General features: G+C 54.6%; 1 protein-coding gene across 5 annotated transcripts in view; it reads right to left on the reverse strand.

The window, feature by feature from the left end:
• The window catches only part of GRIK5 (glutamate ionotropic receptor kainate type subunit 5), a 74,075-nt gene extending 57,657 nt beyond the window's left edge, over nt 1-16,418 (reverse strand). For 2 of the 5 annotated variants that reach the window (XM_055369529.2, XM_031004072.3), the window contains exons 1-8: nt 13,441-14,593; nt 9,890-10,018; nt 9,421-9,585; nt 6,950-7,047; nt 6,680-6,845; nt 3,536-3,714; nt 1,108-1,161; nt 845-1,006 (exon numbers count right to left, since the gene is read on the reverse strand). In XM_055369529.2, the coding sequence (XP_055225504.1) occupies nt 845-1,006; nt 1,108-1,161; nt 3,536-3,714; nt 6,680-6,845; nt 6,950-7,047; nt 9,421-9,585; nt 9,890-9,968 (903 nt within the window). In that variant the 5' untranslated portion in view covers nt 9,969-10,018; nt 13,441-14,593. Of the gene's footprint in view, nt 1-844; nt 1,007-1,107; nt 1,162-3,535; nt 3,715-6,679; nt 6,846-6,949; nt 7,048-9,420; nt 9,586-9,889; nt 10,019-13,440 lie in introns of all 5 variants that reach the window. The other 3 variants (XM_055369532.2, XM_031004071.3, XM_055369528.2) reach the window with 3 other exon arrangements.
• Between the last annotated feature and the right edge of the window lie 2,789 nt (nt 16,419-19,207).

The raw sequence follows: 19,207 nt of genomic DNA on the forward strand, positions 1-19,207 counted from the left end.
TACAGGCATACGCCACCACACCCAGCTAATGTTTGTATTTTTAGCAGAAACAGGATTTCACCATGTTGGCCAGGCTGATCTCGAACTCCTGGACTAAAGTGATCCTCCTGCCTCAGCCTCCCAAAGTGCTGGGATTACAAGTATAAGCCACCATGCCTGGCCAATTTACTTTTTTTTTTTTTTTGAGACGGAGTCTTGCTCTCTCACCCAGGCTGGAGTGCAATGGCACAATCTCAGCTCACTGCAACCTCCGCCTCCCAGGTTCAAGTGATTCTTCCACCTCAGCCTCCCAAGTAGCTGGATTACAGGCACCTGCCATCATGCCCAGCTAATTTTTGTACTTTTGTAGAGATGGGGTTTCTCCATGTTGGCCAGGCTGGTCTTGAACTGCTGACCTCAGGTGATTCACCTGCCTCGGCCTCCCAAAGTGCTGGGATTACAGGTGTGAGCCACTGCGCTGGGCCAAGTTTACCATTTTTTAAACAGGAGGAGGAAGGAAAAATCTTATACCTGAGGGGACACTGGAGCAATGTCCTAGTGATGGGGAGCAAGCCACTGCTTCTCTCGGAAAGTGCACAGGAAGCAGGGGGAAGAGGGTGTGCAGAGGCCCTGAGGTGCACCTGCTTGGGGCATCAGAGGCACCTCGAGGAGCTGGTGTGGCCAGAGTGGTGTGGGAGGTAGAGAGAGAGGAGGACATGGGTCCAATGCATCACAAGGCCACACCACGAGGCCTCAGGGAGGGCGAGAGGGTTCTGAGCATGATCTGAGCGAGGTCTGAAAGGGGGCCCTAGAAGTATCTGTGCACAGAGTGTTTCTGGGTGTGACTGGGTATCTGTGTGCTCACCGCAGGGCCTGGGTAGGTGCTGGCTTCACAGTTCTCCCTCCAGGACATGTTGAGGCTGCGGACAAACTCAGGGTAGAAGGGGTGGGACGTGTTGAACATGGAGAAGCCCAGGATGTTGGAGGAGTCCTCCACAATACCGTCCAGATGCAGGATGGGGAAGTCCTGGGACCAGGAAGAGGTGATGAGGCCTGGGGCCGAGCCCTAATGGGACAGCTGTGATGGGAAGGAAGTGGGGGCAGAGATGGGCCAGAGGGCATACACACCATGGTGGTGAGGATGTACTTGTAAAACGCTGAGGTCATTCCCAGTTCCGAGGCCTGGAAAACACAGGAGGCAAAGAGGCAGAGTGAGAGACAGAGACCCACAGGCAGAGATGGGGAGGATTCAAGAGAAGAAGAAAGATTTAGAGACAGGCCTGGTGAGAAGACACCCCATGGGAAACACAGTAAAGTAAGAAATGCTCAGAGATAGACAGACAGGGAGGAGGAGACAAGTGGGGGCAGAGGGAGGGCTTAGTCCCTGGTGTCCCGCCATGCTGACTGCTGTCCCAGGTGGGACATTTTGCTAGAGGAGAGATTTTGCTAGAGGAGATTTTGCTAGAGGAGAGAATAGGACTCCCAAATGCCCCCTGTCTCTCATGAAGGCACTTAGAAGATTTCCTTCTGGAGATAGGCAAGAAGAAGCCTCAGAAATAGGGCAGGAAGGGGAATTATCTTTTTTTTTTTTTCTAAAGACAAGATCTTGCTCTGTCACTCAGACTGGAGTGCAGTGGTGGGATCATAGCTCACTGAAGCCTTGACCTCTCAGGCTCAAGTGATCCTCCCACCTCAGCTCCTGAGTACCTGGAATCATAGGCATGCACCACAATGCCCAGCTAATTTTTTAAAAATTGGTTTTTTGTAGAGATGGGGTCTTGCTATGGTCCCAAGCTCCTGGCCTCAAGCAATCCTCCTGCCTTGGCCTCCCATGGTGCTGGGATTATAAAGGTGTGAGCCACCAGCCCCAGCAGAGAGGAGAGCCTTAATTTTAAGCCCTACACTCTCCAAAAGCCAAGGTTGGGCTGCAAATGTGTAGGACTCAGCCTAGGCATGAGGTCAGAAAATCGATTCCCTGCAATCTTTAAAAGTGCTTTGCAATAATAGCAGCCAGTTTGAACGTCAAGATTCATTCTTGAGACCCTTTTCTCATAATCCTCGAGGAAAACAAAGCTGGAAAAATTCTTCCTGCCAGAAGCACCCAAGTCTGTCCCCCCACGAGAATTATAACATTAAAGGGCACCAGCTTGCATTTCCTGGGTGGCAGGAGTTGGGCTCTCATCACGTGGGTGTCAGGGAAGGGCAGGCTTGGAGAGGGAAGAGACAACTGTTCACACGGCTGGCACAGGAGGGGCCGGGATCCCAGCCCAGGCCTGCCTGGCTCCCAAACCTGAAACCTCCTCCTTAAGCCATCCTGTCTCAAGAACCCAGTGGATTCTGTTCACACTTCCTGTGGGCTACAGTCAGCAGCGATATATGGCTTTGTTTGTTTGTTTTTTGTTTTTTGAGATGGAGTCTTGCTCTGTCACCCAGACTGGAGTCCAGTGGTGCAATCTCAGCTCACTGCAAGCTCCACCTCCCGGGTTCAAGCGATTCTCCTGCCTCAGCCTCCCGAGTAGCTGGGACTACAGGCGTCCGCCACCACGCCCGGCTAATTATTTTGTATTTTTAGTAGAGATGGGGTTTCACCGTGTTACCCAGGATGGTCCCGATCTCCTGACCTCGTGATCCGCCCGCCTCAGCCTCCCAAAGTGCTGGGATTACAGGCATGAGCCACTGCACCTGGCTGACATATGGTTTTAATTTAAAAAAAAAAATAGAGAAAAATAAATAATACAAATTTGGCTATTGGCCGGGCGTGGTGGCTCACGCCTGTAATTCCAGCACTTTAGGAGGCTGAGGCAGGCAGATCACGAGGTTAGGAGTTCAAGACCATCCTGGCCAATATGGTGAAACCCCGTCTCTACTAAAAATACAAAAATTAGCCGAGTGTGGTGGCAGGTACCTATAGTCCCAGCTACTTGGGAGGCTGACACAGGAGAATCACTTGAACCCGGGAGACTGAGGTTGCAGTGAGCTGAGATTGTACCACTGCTCTCCAGCCTGGGCGACAGAGAAAGACTCCGTCTCAAAAAAAAAAAAAAAAAAGAAAAAAGAAAAAAAATACATGCAAAAACACCTTAACGCAGAGCTCAATAAAAAATGTTTAAAAATCCTTCAGAGCTACGATGTAGCCAGATCTGACTCGGGGCCAGGCACTGCCCTGCGTACTTTACCTGCCCCTGCCCACAGCCCCTCCTCTCCCCATCACTTGCTCTCTGGGCTTGAGCCACACTGCCTCCTTGCTGTTCTGTACACACCACAGTCTTGCTCCTGTCCTGCAGCCTTAACGCTGGCTGTTCCCTTGGCCTCACTCATTAACCCTCACAACCCACCGAGCAGGGACTATTCACAGGGAGATGCGGTGACTGCTCAGGACCACACAACCAGGAAGCAGGCAGGCTGAGAGACAAACTTTACAATTATCATCTTCATGGAAGAAGAAGGTCTTGAAGCCCCCTTTTGACTCCTGAGGCCCATGGGCATTGGGTGACTTGCTCGGTCACCCCAAGTTTCTGGCCCCAGTCCTTAGGGAAATCAGAGGTAGGGGCCTCACCTTACGGAGGATGAGGTGGGAGATGGAGGCGTTGGCGTCAATGATGATGGTGGACACCTTGTCATCACGGATCTCCTTGAGCAGTGGTGTGGGGTCCCGGCTGTCGTCCAACATCCTCACTGACAGCGTCTCCTTGGAGATGAGGAAGCCACGCACCAGTTCCTCCAATCGCAGCAGGCCTGAGGGAGGGGTGGGGCCTTGGGTTGGAGCCCTTCTGGGTACCCAGGCATGGCGTAGACACTCCCTCCTCCTCAACATGGGGCAGTTGGGCAGAGGACTGGAGGGTGTGCAAGGACATGGGGCAGCTGGGTCCCATGGGGTAATGGGCTTGGGGACCCAAAGCCTGGGCCCTCCCCAATTAAAATCCCAACCTAGACCTCTTCCTAGAACTCCAGATTCCTGTCTCTGCCACCTTCCTGACCCCTCATTGGGTGTCTTGACAGGTATCTCATGCTTAATCTCCTTGCTCAACCACCACGGCTTCCCCATGTTGGTGAACAGCATCTCTAGTGTGCCAGTCGCTCAGGCCAAAACTCTGGCTTCCTCTCTTTCACACCCAATCCATCAAGGCCCTCCCTTCCAAACACATCAGATCCCCTCACACCGTGCCACTGTCACCACCCTGTCCTGAGCCACCACCAACTCCTGCCTGCTGCAATTCCCAAGCCTGCCCCTGAGTCTGTTCCCTACACAGTAGCCAGAATGATACGGGTCAGATGTGCTCCTCCTCTGCCCCAAACCCTCAAATGCCTGCCCAGCTCAGTCAGAGTCCTAGAGGCCAAAGTCCTCACAGCCTCCAAAGCCACACAATCTGCCCAACTCACCCCCTTGTTACTGCCCAGACTGCGGGAATTCAAGACCAGCCTGGCCAATATAGTGAGAAGCCATCTCTTAAAAAAAAAAAAAAAGGTACTTGTTGAGCATGTGCTCTGTGCCAGGCTCTGCTCTTGGTATTGGGGGTCAGCCGTGAGTGAAGCAGACCAGGTACAGGATGAGGAGATGAGTTGGGCAACAAACACCGCAAATAAATGCATTACATGGTTAGAAATAATGAGTTCTACGTTAAAGCAGAAATGAGTTATGAAGACTGGGAGTCTAGTGTGGGTGTGGGGTGCAACTTTAAATGAAATGGTGGGCGAGGGCCTCATTGAGACACTAGAGTAGAGACTGATCCCTAATAGCCTAATATCAAGAGCCAGGCCTGACACACAGCAGCTGCTCAATAAATACCTTTTTTTTTTTTTAACCACCCAGCCCACAGCTCCTCCTCTCCCCATCACTCACTCTCTGGGCTTGAGCCACACCACCTCCTTGCTGTTCTGCACACACCATAGTCTTGCTACTGTCCTGCGGTCTTCACGCTGGCTGTTCCCTTGGCCTAGAACCCTCTCTTCTCACATCCTTACACAGCTCCCTCCTTCCCCTCCTCCAGGTCTCTATTCCAACATCACCTTCTCAATGAGGCCCTCGCCCACCATTTCATTTAAAGTTGCACCCCACGCCCACACCATTCTTCATAAGTCATTTCTACTTTTCCATAGAACTCACTACTTCTAACCATGTAATGCACTTATTTGCGGTGTTTTTTGCCCAAGTCCTCTCCTCAGAATGTACCTGGACTACTTCACCCACGGCTGACCCCTAATACCAAGATCAGAGCCTGGCACAGAGCAGGTGCTTAATAAATACCTTTATTTATTTATTTATTTATTTATTTTTGAGATGGAGTCTCGCTCTGTCGCCCAGGCTGGAGTGCAGTGGCGTGATCTCGGCTCACTGCAAGCTCTGCCTCCCGGGTTCATGCCATTCTCCTGCCTCAGCCTCCTGAGTAGCTGGGACTACAGTTGCCCGCCACCACACCCGGCTAATTTTTTGTATTTTTAGTAGAGACAGGGTTTCACCATTCACAGGATGGTCTCGATCTCCTGACCTCGTGATTCGCCCGCCTCGGCCTCCCAAAGTGCTGGGATTACAGGCGTGAGCCATCGCGCCCGGCCATAAATACCTTTTTTTTAAGAGATGGGGTCTCGCCATGTTGCCCAGGCTGGTCTTGAACTCCTGGCCTCAAGCCATCCTCCCACCTTGGCCTCCCAAAGTGCTGGGATTACAGGCATGAGCCACCACACCTGGCCCAATAAATACTTCTTGAAGGAGGAATTCCTTCTAGAGGCTATGGAGCACAGTCCCTCCTTGCCTCAAGCTCCATACCCACAAATCCACCAGCCTACCAGACATCTCACATGAATGTCTCAAAGACACACCATGCCCGACGTGTGCCCCTGATGAATCGTGTTCCTCCTTGGCAAAGGCCTTGCACCATCCCTAGCCCCACCCTCTTCTTTCCCTCACGCCTCTCACATCACCCTGGCCCCCTCATTCCAACTGCCACCACCTGGGCCCAGACCAGTGTCGCCTCTCCCCTGCCTTTCACTTGTCTCCTTGCCACCCCACTTGTCACTCTCCAGCCTGTTCTCTACACTGCAGCCAAAGGGCTCTTCCTAGAACACGAATCTGACCTTGTCCCCTCGCCCTGCCCGGCGTGGGGACTTCCCATGGCTCCCATCATCTCTTGCTTCGTTGTTCTCACATTTCAGCCACTGGGAGTATCTGCAAGCCTCTTGAAGGGCTGTGCTCCCTGGGCCCTCTACCTCTGCCCCTGTCACACTCTCTACTTAGAACCTGTTCCCTCTTTCTTCCCACACCCTTCAGGTTCAGCTTGGATGTCTCTTTCTCATAGACACAGGCTCTGAACCTCCCAGATGGATTAGGATCCCTCCTATGTGATACCAGAGGCTCCACGTGCCTCCTGGCAGCACACATACCACTCTGTATCACAACAGCTCAATGACCAACAACCTCCACTAGAACCGGAGTTCCAAGCACCCAGGCACCACGCCCAGGGCCTAGCAGAGGGCCTTGACATGGCAGGTGCTTAGTCACCATCTGGGGACTAAATGGATCTCTTTGGGGAGAGAAGGGGTCTGTGGAACCAGAGGCCTTGGTTTCTGAAGATGGGAGAAGAGCCTGGTGCCTGGGTGCCCCAGGGTTCTAACTAGGGCGCAGTGAACCACTGTGTGGGACACCAGATCTCTTGGGAAGGGGTGTCTGGGGGAACAGAAAACAAAACATTCAGTTCTCCCTCACACTCAGCCTTGGCGCAGATGAGGCTGGCCGAGGGGTAGTTGAAGGACTTGAGGATTCGGGAGACCGCCAAGCTGACATCCTCGTTACTGGGGTACAGGCTGACAGACGCGAAGCGAAGGTACTGAAGGCGGGGTGTCTCCTCGGGACCCACCTTGATGTGGGGGATCTGGACAGAGAGGAAACTTTGGCCTCCATCCTGCTTCTCCGCCCAGCCCTCGCCTCCCAGGGACCCGCTCCCCACAAAGCGCCGGCCCACACTCCCCATCTCACCTCCTTCTCTCCACAGATATGGCTCACGGTGGAGGCAGATGCTGGGCTAGAGGAGGGCCCAAGGACAGACACAACCCCTTTGGGTAAGATCTGACACACTGCGTGGGAAGGGGAAGAGACCGCAGAGTCAGGGACCCCCTGCCTCCTCTCCTTCCCCATCCCTCAGGGAGCCGCCATGGCCCAGGAGAGGATCAGACACTGGCAACTGCCTGATCCTCTTCTGCCATCCGGGACCCAGAAGGCCAGTCTCTGACCCCAACCAACAAGTGAACATGAGGGGGCATGAGATGGAGAGAGATGAGGACACAGCAACAGAGGGACAGGTCAGGCCAAGGGAGATCAAAGGAAGGGATGAAGAGAAAGAGACACCAGGGGCCTCCTCTGCCTACAAAGCCTGTGCCTAGTCCCTCAGCCACTGTTGTTCTCAACCTTTTCAGCCATGCCACAACCCACGGTGCACTCACCACCTCCTCCCCTGACCCCACAGCCCAGGTCCCCTGGAGCCTTCCCATACTCCAAACACCACTCTCCCACTGCACTTACTTCCTCCTCTTTCTTCTGCTCTCTTCCTCCTTATACACATGTGTATCTCAAGACTGGGAGGTGGAAAGCTCTTGTTTTTGCTTGTCCAGTGCCTGTTCTCATGGCAGAACCCTAACTTCTCCTGGGGGAACTATCCTCACCCTTCAGTCCAGGGTTCCCAGGATTGACTGGCACCTGATGCAGGCCTTGGGGAGTCACAGAACTCCATTCTTCTAGCCATGGCAACTGGTTCAGAAATACATATGGGTGCAAATCAGACCATGGAGCACCTTCCCCAGGTCTTTTGCTACAATTATCACTGGGTTTGCTAAACTGGTGAGATGTAAGCTTGGTGCTGCTGGGGCCATCTCACCACCAGTTGAGAGAGCATTTCTGAAAATGAAGCCAACTCAGAGGAAAGCAGGCCTCAGAGGTAAAGACACAGAGAGATTCCCAGGATGTCATCTGAATGCCTGAATCCAGCCATGCCTGAAACAATCCTAGGCCATCGTTTGAACACCTGGATTCAGCCATGCCTGAAATTTGTCCTTAGGTCTTTTAGTGACATGAGCTAATAAGTTCTCTTTTTTCCTTAAACCAGGCTGAGTTTGGTTTCTGCCACCTCTAACTAAAGGCATCATAACTCAACACCTCATTTCCTCCAAACTGGCTCCTTCTGGACCTTCCACACTGGTGAGGGCCCCACCATTCACACAGACCAGATGCCTGGAAATGGTCCTTGCCTTCAATCTCTCTCCTGACAGCCAGTTAGTCACCATGTCCTGTCTCTTCTTTGTCCTCAAATTTCTCACATGTATCCCCTTCTCTTCAACCCCTTGGCCCCTGCCCTAATTTAGGACTCTCAACTCAGACATATATCAGAGTACACACTCATCACCCAAATCCAGTCTCCAGATTCTCTTTCCAGAAGCCTCACTCCCTGGTATAGACCTATCAATGGCTTCCCAGTGCCTGTGGGTGAAGGTGGCATCTTTCACCCTGGCATTGTAGCCTCCTTGAGCCAGCCTGACAATCTGCACAGCCTCGCTTCCTACCACCCTGTCACACTTAGCTCTGAAGTATCTCACAGTCTCTCCAAATATGTCCTGAATCCAGGTGGATTCAGGATGGGCTCAACCCCACACCCCCCCGCCATTTCTTGGCTCCAAATACTTCCCTCTGCTCCCACCCCGATCCCCACCTCATCTCCAGACTCTAGGCACATGACTGGAATGCCATCTGCCTCCTTACCCTCCATCCCAGCTTCTCCCAAGTTGTACTCTGTGCCACATCAGCGAAAAAAGCCTGTGAAATGCCATACCCCATTCTTCCTCTTACTGATCTGAAACATACACGAACACCATAAAGCCTCTGATAAGGCCTGCAGGAAAGAAACCTGTCTAAAACATGTTTTAAGGCAGCATCTCCCAAAAGTCTAACTCCAGCACATCTGTTCAAGTGACACCTTTGAACATTCAGCCCATCAGTATTCCATAGACACTTCCACACCCCTGTGATGTGGCCGGCCGTGCTTGGAGCCACGCCACTCTTTCTACATCCTGTTCACCTTTCAGAGCTCAGTTTCAGACTAGCCTTCTCCAGAATGCCTTTGCTGACCCTCGCCCAAGCCTCCTGCCCTCCATGCCTGGGGCTTGTTATTAAGCTCTGGGGGCTAACAAGCATCCCCAGCCAGCTGGGATGATAGGGCTTATCTTTTCAATGCCGCCCCGTGCTCCTCCAGAGCAGAACTGGGGCTTATGCTCTCCCTCCTCTCCAACCCCCAGGCCCAGCAGCAGCCATGTCTGGGAAGGAGGCAGAGACAAACACAAAAGAAGGGGGAGGATGGAGCTAGAAGAGGACAAGGCCAGGCCAGAGGCCAGGGGCAGAGGGATGGACTGAGGGCCACCAACCTGCCCTGCCTCACCCCACGCCCCCATGGCCCCGCTCACTGGTGTCCGTGGTCTCGTACTGGCTGTCCCGCTGCAGCTCAAAGATGTCTACTTCCACTCGGGCCTTGGCTGGGACCTCGATGATCCCGTTGATCTGCTCCCGGGCCAAGGCCAAGGCCAGACGCTCGCCGCGGCCACACACTGTCTGATCATCCAGGATTGCAGCTGAGGGGACACATGGGTTGGGGACCAGACTCCTGAGTCCTGAGGAAGGAGGGGGCTGTGGTCTTAGACTCCAGGGCTCTAGGGTGAGGTGGGTATACGGACCAGGGGTCTAGACACCTGGATCTGAGGTTGGTGGGAGCTAGGGGTCTGGACTCCTGGGTCCTGGGGGAAGGAGGAACTGGAGGCTGGGACTCCTTGCTGCTGAAGAGAGCTGAGACCTGGACCCTGATGGACTGGCATGCCTGGGTCCCCAGAGGAGCCCCAGGGCCTGAGGATGCAGGGGCAGGGTGCGGGAGGGCCTCACCCATGCGCAGTGATGAGAGCACCTGGCAGCTGGGGCTGGCGAAGGCAACAATCAGCAGCAGCAGCAGCTCAGCCGGCATCTTCCTCCCCTCCTCATGGGGACGCAGCTGCCGCGGCCCCCACTTGCCACCTGCAGGGAGACCCCCCCAGCCCAAGGGTAGATTACTATGTGGTGAGATGGAACCCCTTGGAGGCCTGCTGGATGGGGTGGTCACAGAAGCCTTGGGGACATTGTTGGCAAGCAGTTCACAGCTCTGCAGAGCCCTGCTCTGTTTAGAAGCTGGCAATACTGAGGGCATTGCAAGAAGGGAAGCTCAGCTCAGAGGGGCACTACCAGAGTGGAGGTCACAGTGCTCAGGCGCTGAGTAGGACAGGCTGCAAGAGAGAGGATGGGCACAGCTACCAAAACAGGAGGGAGGCGTGCGAGGTTCTCAGGTAGGAGTGAATTCCTGGGACCAGCCCCACCCAAATAGGAAACCAGGAAGTGCCACCCCCCACCCAGTCCCGCCCCTGTCTCTGGGCAGGCAGCCGTTACTAGGCAACAGAAACCGGCTGGAGAGGATGCGGTGGTTGCTAGGCAACCCCATCCCAGGCCTCACTTGCCACTTTCCTAACGTCCCCGGTTCCCACAATCCCATGGGGAGAGAGGCCTGGACATCCGAGGTCTGGAGGAGAGAGTATCTGGGAGTTAGGAAACTTCGGGAGAGATGGAGAGATGGAGAAAAAGAGAGAGAGGCACACACAGAACCCCATAGATGAATGGACCCAGAGCAGTAAAAGGGAAAAAAAAAAAAAAAAAGCAAAGAGAGAGAAGGGAGGAAACAGAGAAAGTGAAAGAGAGGCTTAGAGAAGGGAAAGACAGAGAGACTCAGAAAGAGAGAAAGGACAAAATAGATAGAAATACAAGGGAAGAGAAAGACAAGACAATAGGAAAATGGGGGTAGAAATGGAGAGAAAAGAAGAGAGTTACAGGGAGGCAGGGAGAGGACTAGGAGGGAGAAAGAGGGAAGAGACAGGAGGATGAGGAGGCAAGATAAAGAAAGGACAGAGCAGGGAGCGGAGAAAAGAGGGGCAGGCTGGAGGGGGGGAAACCAAGGCACAGGCGAGACACAGGAAGAGGGAGACAGAGGATGGAGAAAAGATAGGAACCGACTCGGATACAAGCAGGAAGAGCTGGAAGGGAGGAGTGAGTAAGGCAGGGAGTGAGCTGCCTGCCAGAAGTGGGTGCCATACCACTGCCCCCCACCCTACTGGGGAGCAGAAGTAAAGGTGGAGATGGTGCATCTTTGCTCTTCACAACTCTCCACCCCTAAGGAGTCAGGGATTCCTCTAGGCACCCCAGCTTTCTGCAGGGCAACCACTGGGCAAGGAGTTTGGCCAGATGCACAGCTCCACTTCCCCTGGCTGAGGGCTGTGCCCCACGGGAAGGGATGCTTGGGTTTCCATGGAGTAGGGTTACTGTGGGGGGCACAGAATGCTGTGAAGTGGGCCTGGACACCGGACCCCACTCAGTCCCCATGGAACGACAGCTTGAGCTGGTGAAACTGTGGAATGAGAACTTCGAGGGAAGGATAGAGGCACAAGTCCTTCTCACCATCTCAAGTGGCCTGGAAAACCTAGGCTGGGGATCAGTCCCAGCTCTGCCCCCGACTCACTGCGTGATCTTGAGCAAGTCACTGCCTTCTAGGTCTCTGAGAAGAAGAGAGTGCTGGGTGGGAGAGTATGCTGGACAGGCTGGGGACTGCAAACTATAATGTGGATTAAGGTGAAGGCTTGTCAAGGATGGAGGCGCAAGGGATGCTGGGAGACCCGGAAGGAGTGCTCAGAGTGGGAGGAGTGTGAAGGGCGGAGCTAGGAGAGAGGCAGGAGTGGAGTGGGTCATCCTGAGACACCAGGGACTCCTGGGGCAAATCAGGGAGCAGAGGACAAAGGACAGAAAGACCGAGGGAGAGATGGGGCAGAAGGACAGGGACCCACAGGTGGCAGCCAAAGGTGGGAGCAGACAGAGAAAGACAGGGTTGAGGGGCAGCAGGTGGACACAGAGATACACACAGAAAGACAGCCCAAGAGGTAGGAACTGAGGCTAAGTGAGAGAGCAAGAGACAGACACAGCCTAGAAGCGAGACACCAAAGGAGACAGAGACAGGGCGGGTAGGGTGTCAGGCAGGTCCAGGACTCAGCCCCAGAGACTGGGCAAAGCCAGATAAAAGTCAAAACCCAGCAGAGAGCTGAGCAACAGTGGGCACAGGAGAGACATCAGCAAAGGTGAGAGGCAAGGAGGGCCAGCAAAGGCACACAGGGTGAGGGAGAAGGCAAAGGGAGATAAAGAAATAGCAGCAGGTACAAGACTTGGGAGAAGGAAAGAAATGGCCAAACTCTACAAAGAGAGAGGGCCAGTCGGAAAGAGAGACAGTATGTCAGAGCTGCATGACAGGCCCATAGAAGAGGAAGGGGCAAGGGGGAAAAACACCTGGGAGAGAGAAAGGGGGAGTCAGGGAGGGAAACTGAGGTGGGGAGATGGAGTGAGTGCACTAGAGGGGCACAGGCAGGGACAGGACAAGCACCTGCAGGAGAGGCCAGACCCACACAGAGGCATAGCCACCCCAAGACACTCAGGAATGCCGTGCGGCGGAGCAGCAGATCCTGGGGCCTGAAAGCCCCCAGACATGGAGAGGAATGGGAGCAGAAAGGCCACGCGAGGTAACACAGAAGTCGGGAGAGAGAATGGGAGTGGAAAGAGCCAGACCAGCCAGGAAAAGTCAGCATGGACCACGGACAGGTGGGGCAGCAGCTGAGGAGGGAGGGACGGAGGAGCCGGGCACCCAGAGTGGATCTGGGGGAAAGAGGTGGAAAAGTGACAGAGGGAAGACAGCCTCCAAGCTCAGAGGCAGAGAGAGGGAGAAGGACAGGTGAGCGGAGGCACAGAATGGAAAGAGAAGTGGAAAGAGACCTGCCGAGGGAGACTTGGAAAGAGGGAAGCCAGGGTGGAGGAGTTCTGACAGAGAGAGGGATCTAAACAGAGACATGCCGAGAGCAACCTGGGCTAACAGCAAAGAGAGAAGTTGGGCAGAGTCAGAGAGGGGCCCAAGAGACACAGGAAATGGGGGCTCAAAAGCGGAAAGACATATCCAGGAGATAGAGACTGGACGGGGTGGGAACAGGGCCAAGGCCCACCGCAGGCAGAGGATGAGGCTCAGAGGAACAGAAAGAGCCAGTCTGGGACCAGGACGGAGGCTTGGAGACAGCAGGGGCACGGACATGCCAGGGGCCCGGGGTAAGTGAGAGCCCAAGTAAGAGCAATCAGCCCCGTAGGACCCCAGAAAGCTGGAGGGTCAGGGGCGGCAGTGAGCTATGTACCCAGAAGAAGAGGTGAGAAGAGGTCGAGGTGAATGGACGCTGAGGAGATGGAGGGCGCAGAGCAGGCCCCTAGTGGGGGAGGGTACTTGCCTGTCCGGAGAACAGGGAGAATGTGGTGCCCCCCTGCCAGGCAGCACCAAGCCCAGCCTTCCAGGACCCAGAACCCAGCCCAATCCCTGCCCTGCAGACACTCACGGATCCTGGTGGGACGGAGGTCTGGGCTCCCTCGAGGCCCGAGGACCGACAGCGGGAGGTGCTCTGGCGCTGGGTGGCGGTGGGGCTGGGCGGGGGGAGAGGGCAGTCCACAGGGCCCCCTCCCCCGCCGCCGGTGGTGGCTCCCAACTAATCCAAAACGGTGGCTCCACAGGAGCAGGGAGGAAGGACAGGTGGAAGAGGAGAGGGCGGGCCGGGGAGGGGAGGAAGGGGAAAGGAGAAAATGGAGGAGAGAAGGGGAGAGAGGAGAGGGGGAAGGAGCAAATGGATGGGAAGGAGGGAGGAAAGGAGGAGAGGAAGGTGAAAACGGAAGGGGGGGGCACAAGCAAAGCCGGGGGAGGGGGAAGCTGGCCCAGGAAAGGGCCCCCGCCCCCTCCCCTAGCCGGGCCGGCCTGGGGGGGCCACAGGGGGCGAGCACTGGGTGGAGAAAAGGAAGCCGGCCATCAGGAGAAGTGGGGGAGGGGAGGGCCTGCTGGGGGAGGGGGCCGCCCCCTTTCCCCCTCCCCCCTGGAGCCTGGGCCCTGCCCTGGTTGAGGCAAGGGCCCGGAGTCCTCAAGCCCTCAGCCCCCACGGGAAAAGCATGCTGGGGGCGGGGAGAGCCCGGGAGTGGAGAGCTGGGGAGGATGGAGAGCTGGGAGACCCGGAGAGGCCGAGAAGGGGGCAAATGAGGTGGAGAGATAGGGAGGAGGGAGAGGAGGATGGAGAGGAGCAGGTGGAAGAGAAAGGCGGAGGAGGGTGGGGTGTCCCAGGGGCTCCCGGTGGTGGGCCTCAGTGGGAGGGCCTGGCGACACACTCCTGGTCGCCTGTGAGGAGAAGCCGCTGCCGGCTCCAGTCCCCGGCTGGGCCTGCCTCCCCGCCGCTGGCTGCCGCCACCGCTCAGTCTCCCCTCCGAGGCCACCGCCTGCCTGCCCGCCTGCCGCCTGCGCTGGGTCCTGGAGCGTGGGGGGGTGGTTCGGGAGAGAGAGAAGAGGGAGGGAGGGAGGCAGGGAGGAGGGCGGGCAGGAGGAAGGGAGGGAGGCAGGCAAAGAGCTAGTAGGGAGGGGAGTCGGGGGAGGGGGAGCCTGTATTGGTTGGGGCTGGGGGCCCCCCACGAGGAGAATGCTGATGAGAAGAAGGAGCTGCATTGGATGGAGGGCCCACCCCTGAGCCACCCCCTCTACCACACCATGCCACCGCCCTGCCCAGGCAGCCCTGGGCACAGGAGCCCACAGAGATGAGAGGCAAGAAGACCCAGGGAGAAGGCCACTGAGATGAGGGGAGAGGGCTACAGAGATGAAGAGAAATGAAGAGAAAAGAGACAGCCGTCAAGACTGTCCAGAGAAGTGGGCCGAGGCCCACAAACCCCACAAGGACAAGGACAGGAAAAGCCCAGGGATAAGAAAGAAAGGCCCATGGAGACAAGGGAGCAGCCTACAGAGACAAGCAAAAGGACCTCGGAGACAAGGGGCAGTAATGTGGACATAGAAACCTCCCGCGAAGGAAAATGGGAGAAGCCAGAGACACAAGAGAGAGGCCCCTGGAAACAGAAAGCACTCCTCAGATATGGGGAGCGGTCCACAGGGCAGGGAGAGAGCCAAGGAGAGCCGAAGAAGGTCACAGAAACAAGGGAGGCCTACAGACACCAGGGTACCAAAAAGACAAGGATGTGGCTCATAGACACAAGAGAGCCACTGAGGCAGGAGCTGCCAGCCTGGAGATGTGGGGCAAGCCTCCCCCAATATAAATAGCTCCTATAGAGGTGAGGGGATGGGTGGTGAGTATGAGAATTCCCTGTAGTGCACAAAGAAATCCTTGGGACCCACAGAGATGAGTGGGTGGAGAGAAGGGGCCCTCATTCTCTAGTCACAGGAGCAGAGAGGCAGTGGGAAAGGTGGATGGGACAAGGAGAGGAAGCTGGAGGGCAGAGCCAGAAGTGGGAGACTCCTTCCCAGGGAACACCCTGCAGCCTCTCAGAAGGAGCTGAGCAGGACAGGGGGATGGAAGAGAGAAGCGACACAGATCTTGGAGTGGGGGTGGGTGGTGCATGGCTGGGTGGGGGGTGAAATTTGGGGGGAAGAAACATGACAGTTGGCGCCGAAGGCTGAGCCCGTGACTCACCACCACCCCCGATGCTCGTGATGGGGAGGAGACACTGACACACTCACGTGCGGCCCACAGCACATGTGACCGCATGCCTCGAACACACAGCTGGCACATGGCAACTCCTGGACCACATGCCAGCCCAGCACAGGAAGCCCTCTGCAAGCTGGCATGTGGGGCATCCTGGACACACATCTGACACATATATCTGACGCTGAAGGACCACCAACTTTGCACACACCTCCTTACCCCACTTGGTCAACATCTACACCCCCCCCCCTCAAACATCCACACTTAACTCCAGTCAGGCCTAAAAGCCCAGATTCACACCTGCCTCTGGGACTTTGCTTATGAAGGACCTCAACACAGAACACCATCCTTTCGACCAGGGCAGTGGCTCATTCCTGTAATCCCAGCACTTTGGAAGGCCGGGGCAGGTGGACCACCTGAGGATGGGAGTTCAAGACCAGCCTGGCCAACATGGCAAAACCCCGTCACTACTAAAAATACAAAAATTAGCCAGGCCCGGTGGCACACTCCTTTAGTCCCAGCTACTTGGGAGGCTGAGGCACAAGAATTGCTTGAACCTAGGAGGCAGAAGTTGCTGTGAGCCATGATCATGCCACTGCACTCCAGCATGGGAGACAGAGCGAGACTCCATCTCCAAAAAAAACCAAAAAACAAAAAACCACCACCATCCCCTCTAAATTCAACCTGTCCCGGAAATCCTAGCCAGTCCTGAGCTACCACCTCCAGAAAGACCGGTCCAGGCCTCAGCTTATTCCTATATGATCTGGAGAAAAGAGACCTGCACCACCCAAATCAAGTTGAGAAGTCCAAGCAAAAGGCCTGAGAAGTTACCCGGATCCTCAGATTTTCTTTTTTTTTTTTTTTTTTTTTTTTGAGATGGAGTCTCGCTCTGTTGTCCAGACTGGAGTGCAGTGGCATGATCTCGGCTCACTGCAAGCTCTGCCTCCTGGGTTCACACCATTCTCCTGCCTCAGCCTCCTGAGTAGCTGGTACTACAGGCGCCCACCACCACACCCGGCTAACTTTTTTTGTATTTTTAGTAGAGACGCAGTTTCACCATGTTAGCCAGGATGGTCTCGATCTCCTGACTTCGTGATCTGCCTGCCTCCCTGCCTCGGCCTCCCAAAGTGCTGGGATTACAGGCACGAGCCACTGCACCCGGCCAGATTTTCTTTTCTTTTCTTTTTCTTTCTTTTTTTTTTTTTTCTTGAGATGGAGTTTCGCACTTGTTGCCTAGGTTGGAGTGCAATGGCGCCATCTTGGCTCACTGCAACCTCCGCCTCTGGGGTTCAAGTGATTCTCCTGCCTCAGCCTCCCGTGTAGCTGGGATTACAGGCGTGCACCACCATGCCTGACTAATTTTGTATTTTTAGTAGAGACGGAGTTTCTCCATGTTGGTCAGGCTGGTCTTGAACTCCTGACATCGGGTGATCAGCCTGTCTCGGTCTCCCAAAGTGTTGGGATTACAGGTGTGACCCACCGCACCCAGCCTGATCCTCAGATTTTCAAGTGGGGAAAAGGAGGTTTCAGCAGAAGCAAGAATCTGCCCAAGGTCACACAGCCTGTCAAAAACTGAGCATGGCTTCCACTTCTCTGACACCTACCCCAGGTGATTTTGAGGGCAAACCCAGACTGCTTCAGAGCAGGCCGAGCCTAGCTTTAGCTCACTAATTTCCACCAACTCTTTCCTCCACTTCTTGCATTCAACCCTTCAACATGCAACCACTTGAACTTCCCGCCTGGCAGGCAGGTGAGCCTGGGGGCCAAGAATGTAGACTGTAAGGTCAACTCCTGGGTTGGAATCCTGACTCTTCCTAACTATGGGAACTACGACTAGTTACTTCTCTGGGGCCTCAATGTTTTGTAGAGTCAGCATGACAGTTTCTCTCTCATAGGGTTGTTGAGAGGATTAAACTGAGTAATGCATGTAAGCATTGAGCATAATACCTAGCACGTCATAATACACTCAAGAGATGTTAGTTATTATTATTAGGCTCCCGGAGATACTAATAAAAATAACAACTGGCCAGACACAGTGGCTCACACATGTAATCCCACCATTTTGGGAGGCCAATGCAGGAGGATAGCTTGAGCCCAGGAGTTCCGAGACCAGCCTGGGCAACATAGTGAGACCCTATCTCTTTAAAAAAAAAAAAAAAACCCGGGCATGGTGGCTCATGCCTGTAATCCCAGCACTTTGGGAGGTCGAGGTAGATGGATCAACTTGAGGCCAGGAGTTCAAGACCAGCCCGGCCAACGTGGCAAAAACCCATCTCTACCAAAAACTCTGAAAAATTAGCAGGGCATGGCGGTGTATGCCTGTAATCCCAGCTACTCAGGAGGCTGAAAATCGCTTGAGCCTGGGAGGCAGAGGTTGCAGTTAGCTGAGATCACACCCCTGCACTCCAGCCTGGGTGACAGAGCTAGACTGTCTCAAAAAAAAAAAAAAAAAAAAAAAAATTAGGGACTGGGCACAGTGGCTCACTCCTGTAATCCCAACACTTTGAGAGGCTGGGGGGGGGGGGGGGGTGGATCACCTGAGGTCAAGAGTTCGAGACCAGCCTGGCCAACATTGCAAAAACCTGTCTCTACTAAAAATACAAAAATTAGCCGAGAGTGGTGGTGTCTGCCTGTAGTCCCAGCTACTCAGGAGGCTTAGGCAGGAGAATCACTTGAACCCAGGAGGCGGAGGTTGCAGTGAGTGAGATCGTGCCACTGTACTCCGGCCTGGGCGGTGGGCGACAGAGTGAGACTCCCTCTCAAAAAAAAAAAATTTTTAATTTAATTTAAAAAATAGGCCAGGTGCAGTGGCTCACGCCTATAATCCCAGCACTTTGGGAAGCCAAGGCAGGTGGATCACGAGGTCAGGAGATTGAGACCATCCTGGCCAACATGGTGAAACCCCGTCTCTACTAAATATACAAAAATTAGCCAGGCGTGGTGGCGAGCGCCTGTAGTCACAGGTACTCAGGAGGCTGAGGCAGGAGAATCGCTTGAACCTGGGAGGCGGAGGTTGCAGTGAGCAGAGATCGCGCCACTGCACTCCAGCCTGGGCGGCAGAGAAAGACTCTGTCTCATAAATAAATAAAATAAAATAAAAATAAAATGAGTAACTCCTAGATGTCTTTTACTCTCTGCCTCACATGAGATGAAATGGGGCTCACATGAAATGGGGCTGTTATTAGCCCCATTTCACAGATTAGAAACTTAGGCTCAGGACAGTTGACTTGCCCTAGAACCAAGATTCCAATCCGGGAATCTGTTTTAACTATACATGCCTGGTGTTAGGGAATTTAATCCATGAGAAGGTTAGGATATCTAGTGACCAAATGGCCATAGAATTGGCCCCGGGTCTCACTGTGAGACGCATCCCATAGTGGCTTCAGGTAAGTAAATAAATAACACAATTCTGAGAGTCAGTTTCCTCATCCGGGAAGTTGAAATTCCTCTGTGTTTGGGTTCAAGGAGTAGGTCTGGAAACGTTTCTTTTCTTCTTTTAGATGGAGTCTCGCTCTGTCGCCCAGGCGGGAGTGCAGTGGCGTGATCTCGGCTCACTGCAACCTCGGCCTCCTGGGTGCAATCAAATCTCGTGTCTCAGCCTCCCGAGTTGCTGGGGTTACAGGCACGAGCCACCACGCCC

Source organism: Gorilla gorilla, chromosome 20 (genome assembly GCF_029281585.2).
Source record: "Gorilla gorilla gorilla isolate KB3781 chromosome 20, NHGRI_mGorGor1-v2.1_pri, whole genome shotgun sequence".
NCBI lineage: Eukaryota > Metazoa > Chordata > Mammalia > Primates > Hominidae > Gorilla > Gorilla gorilla.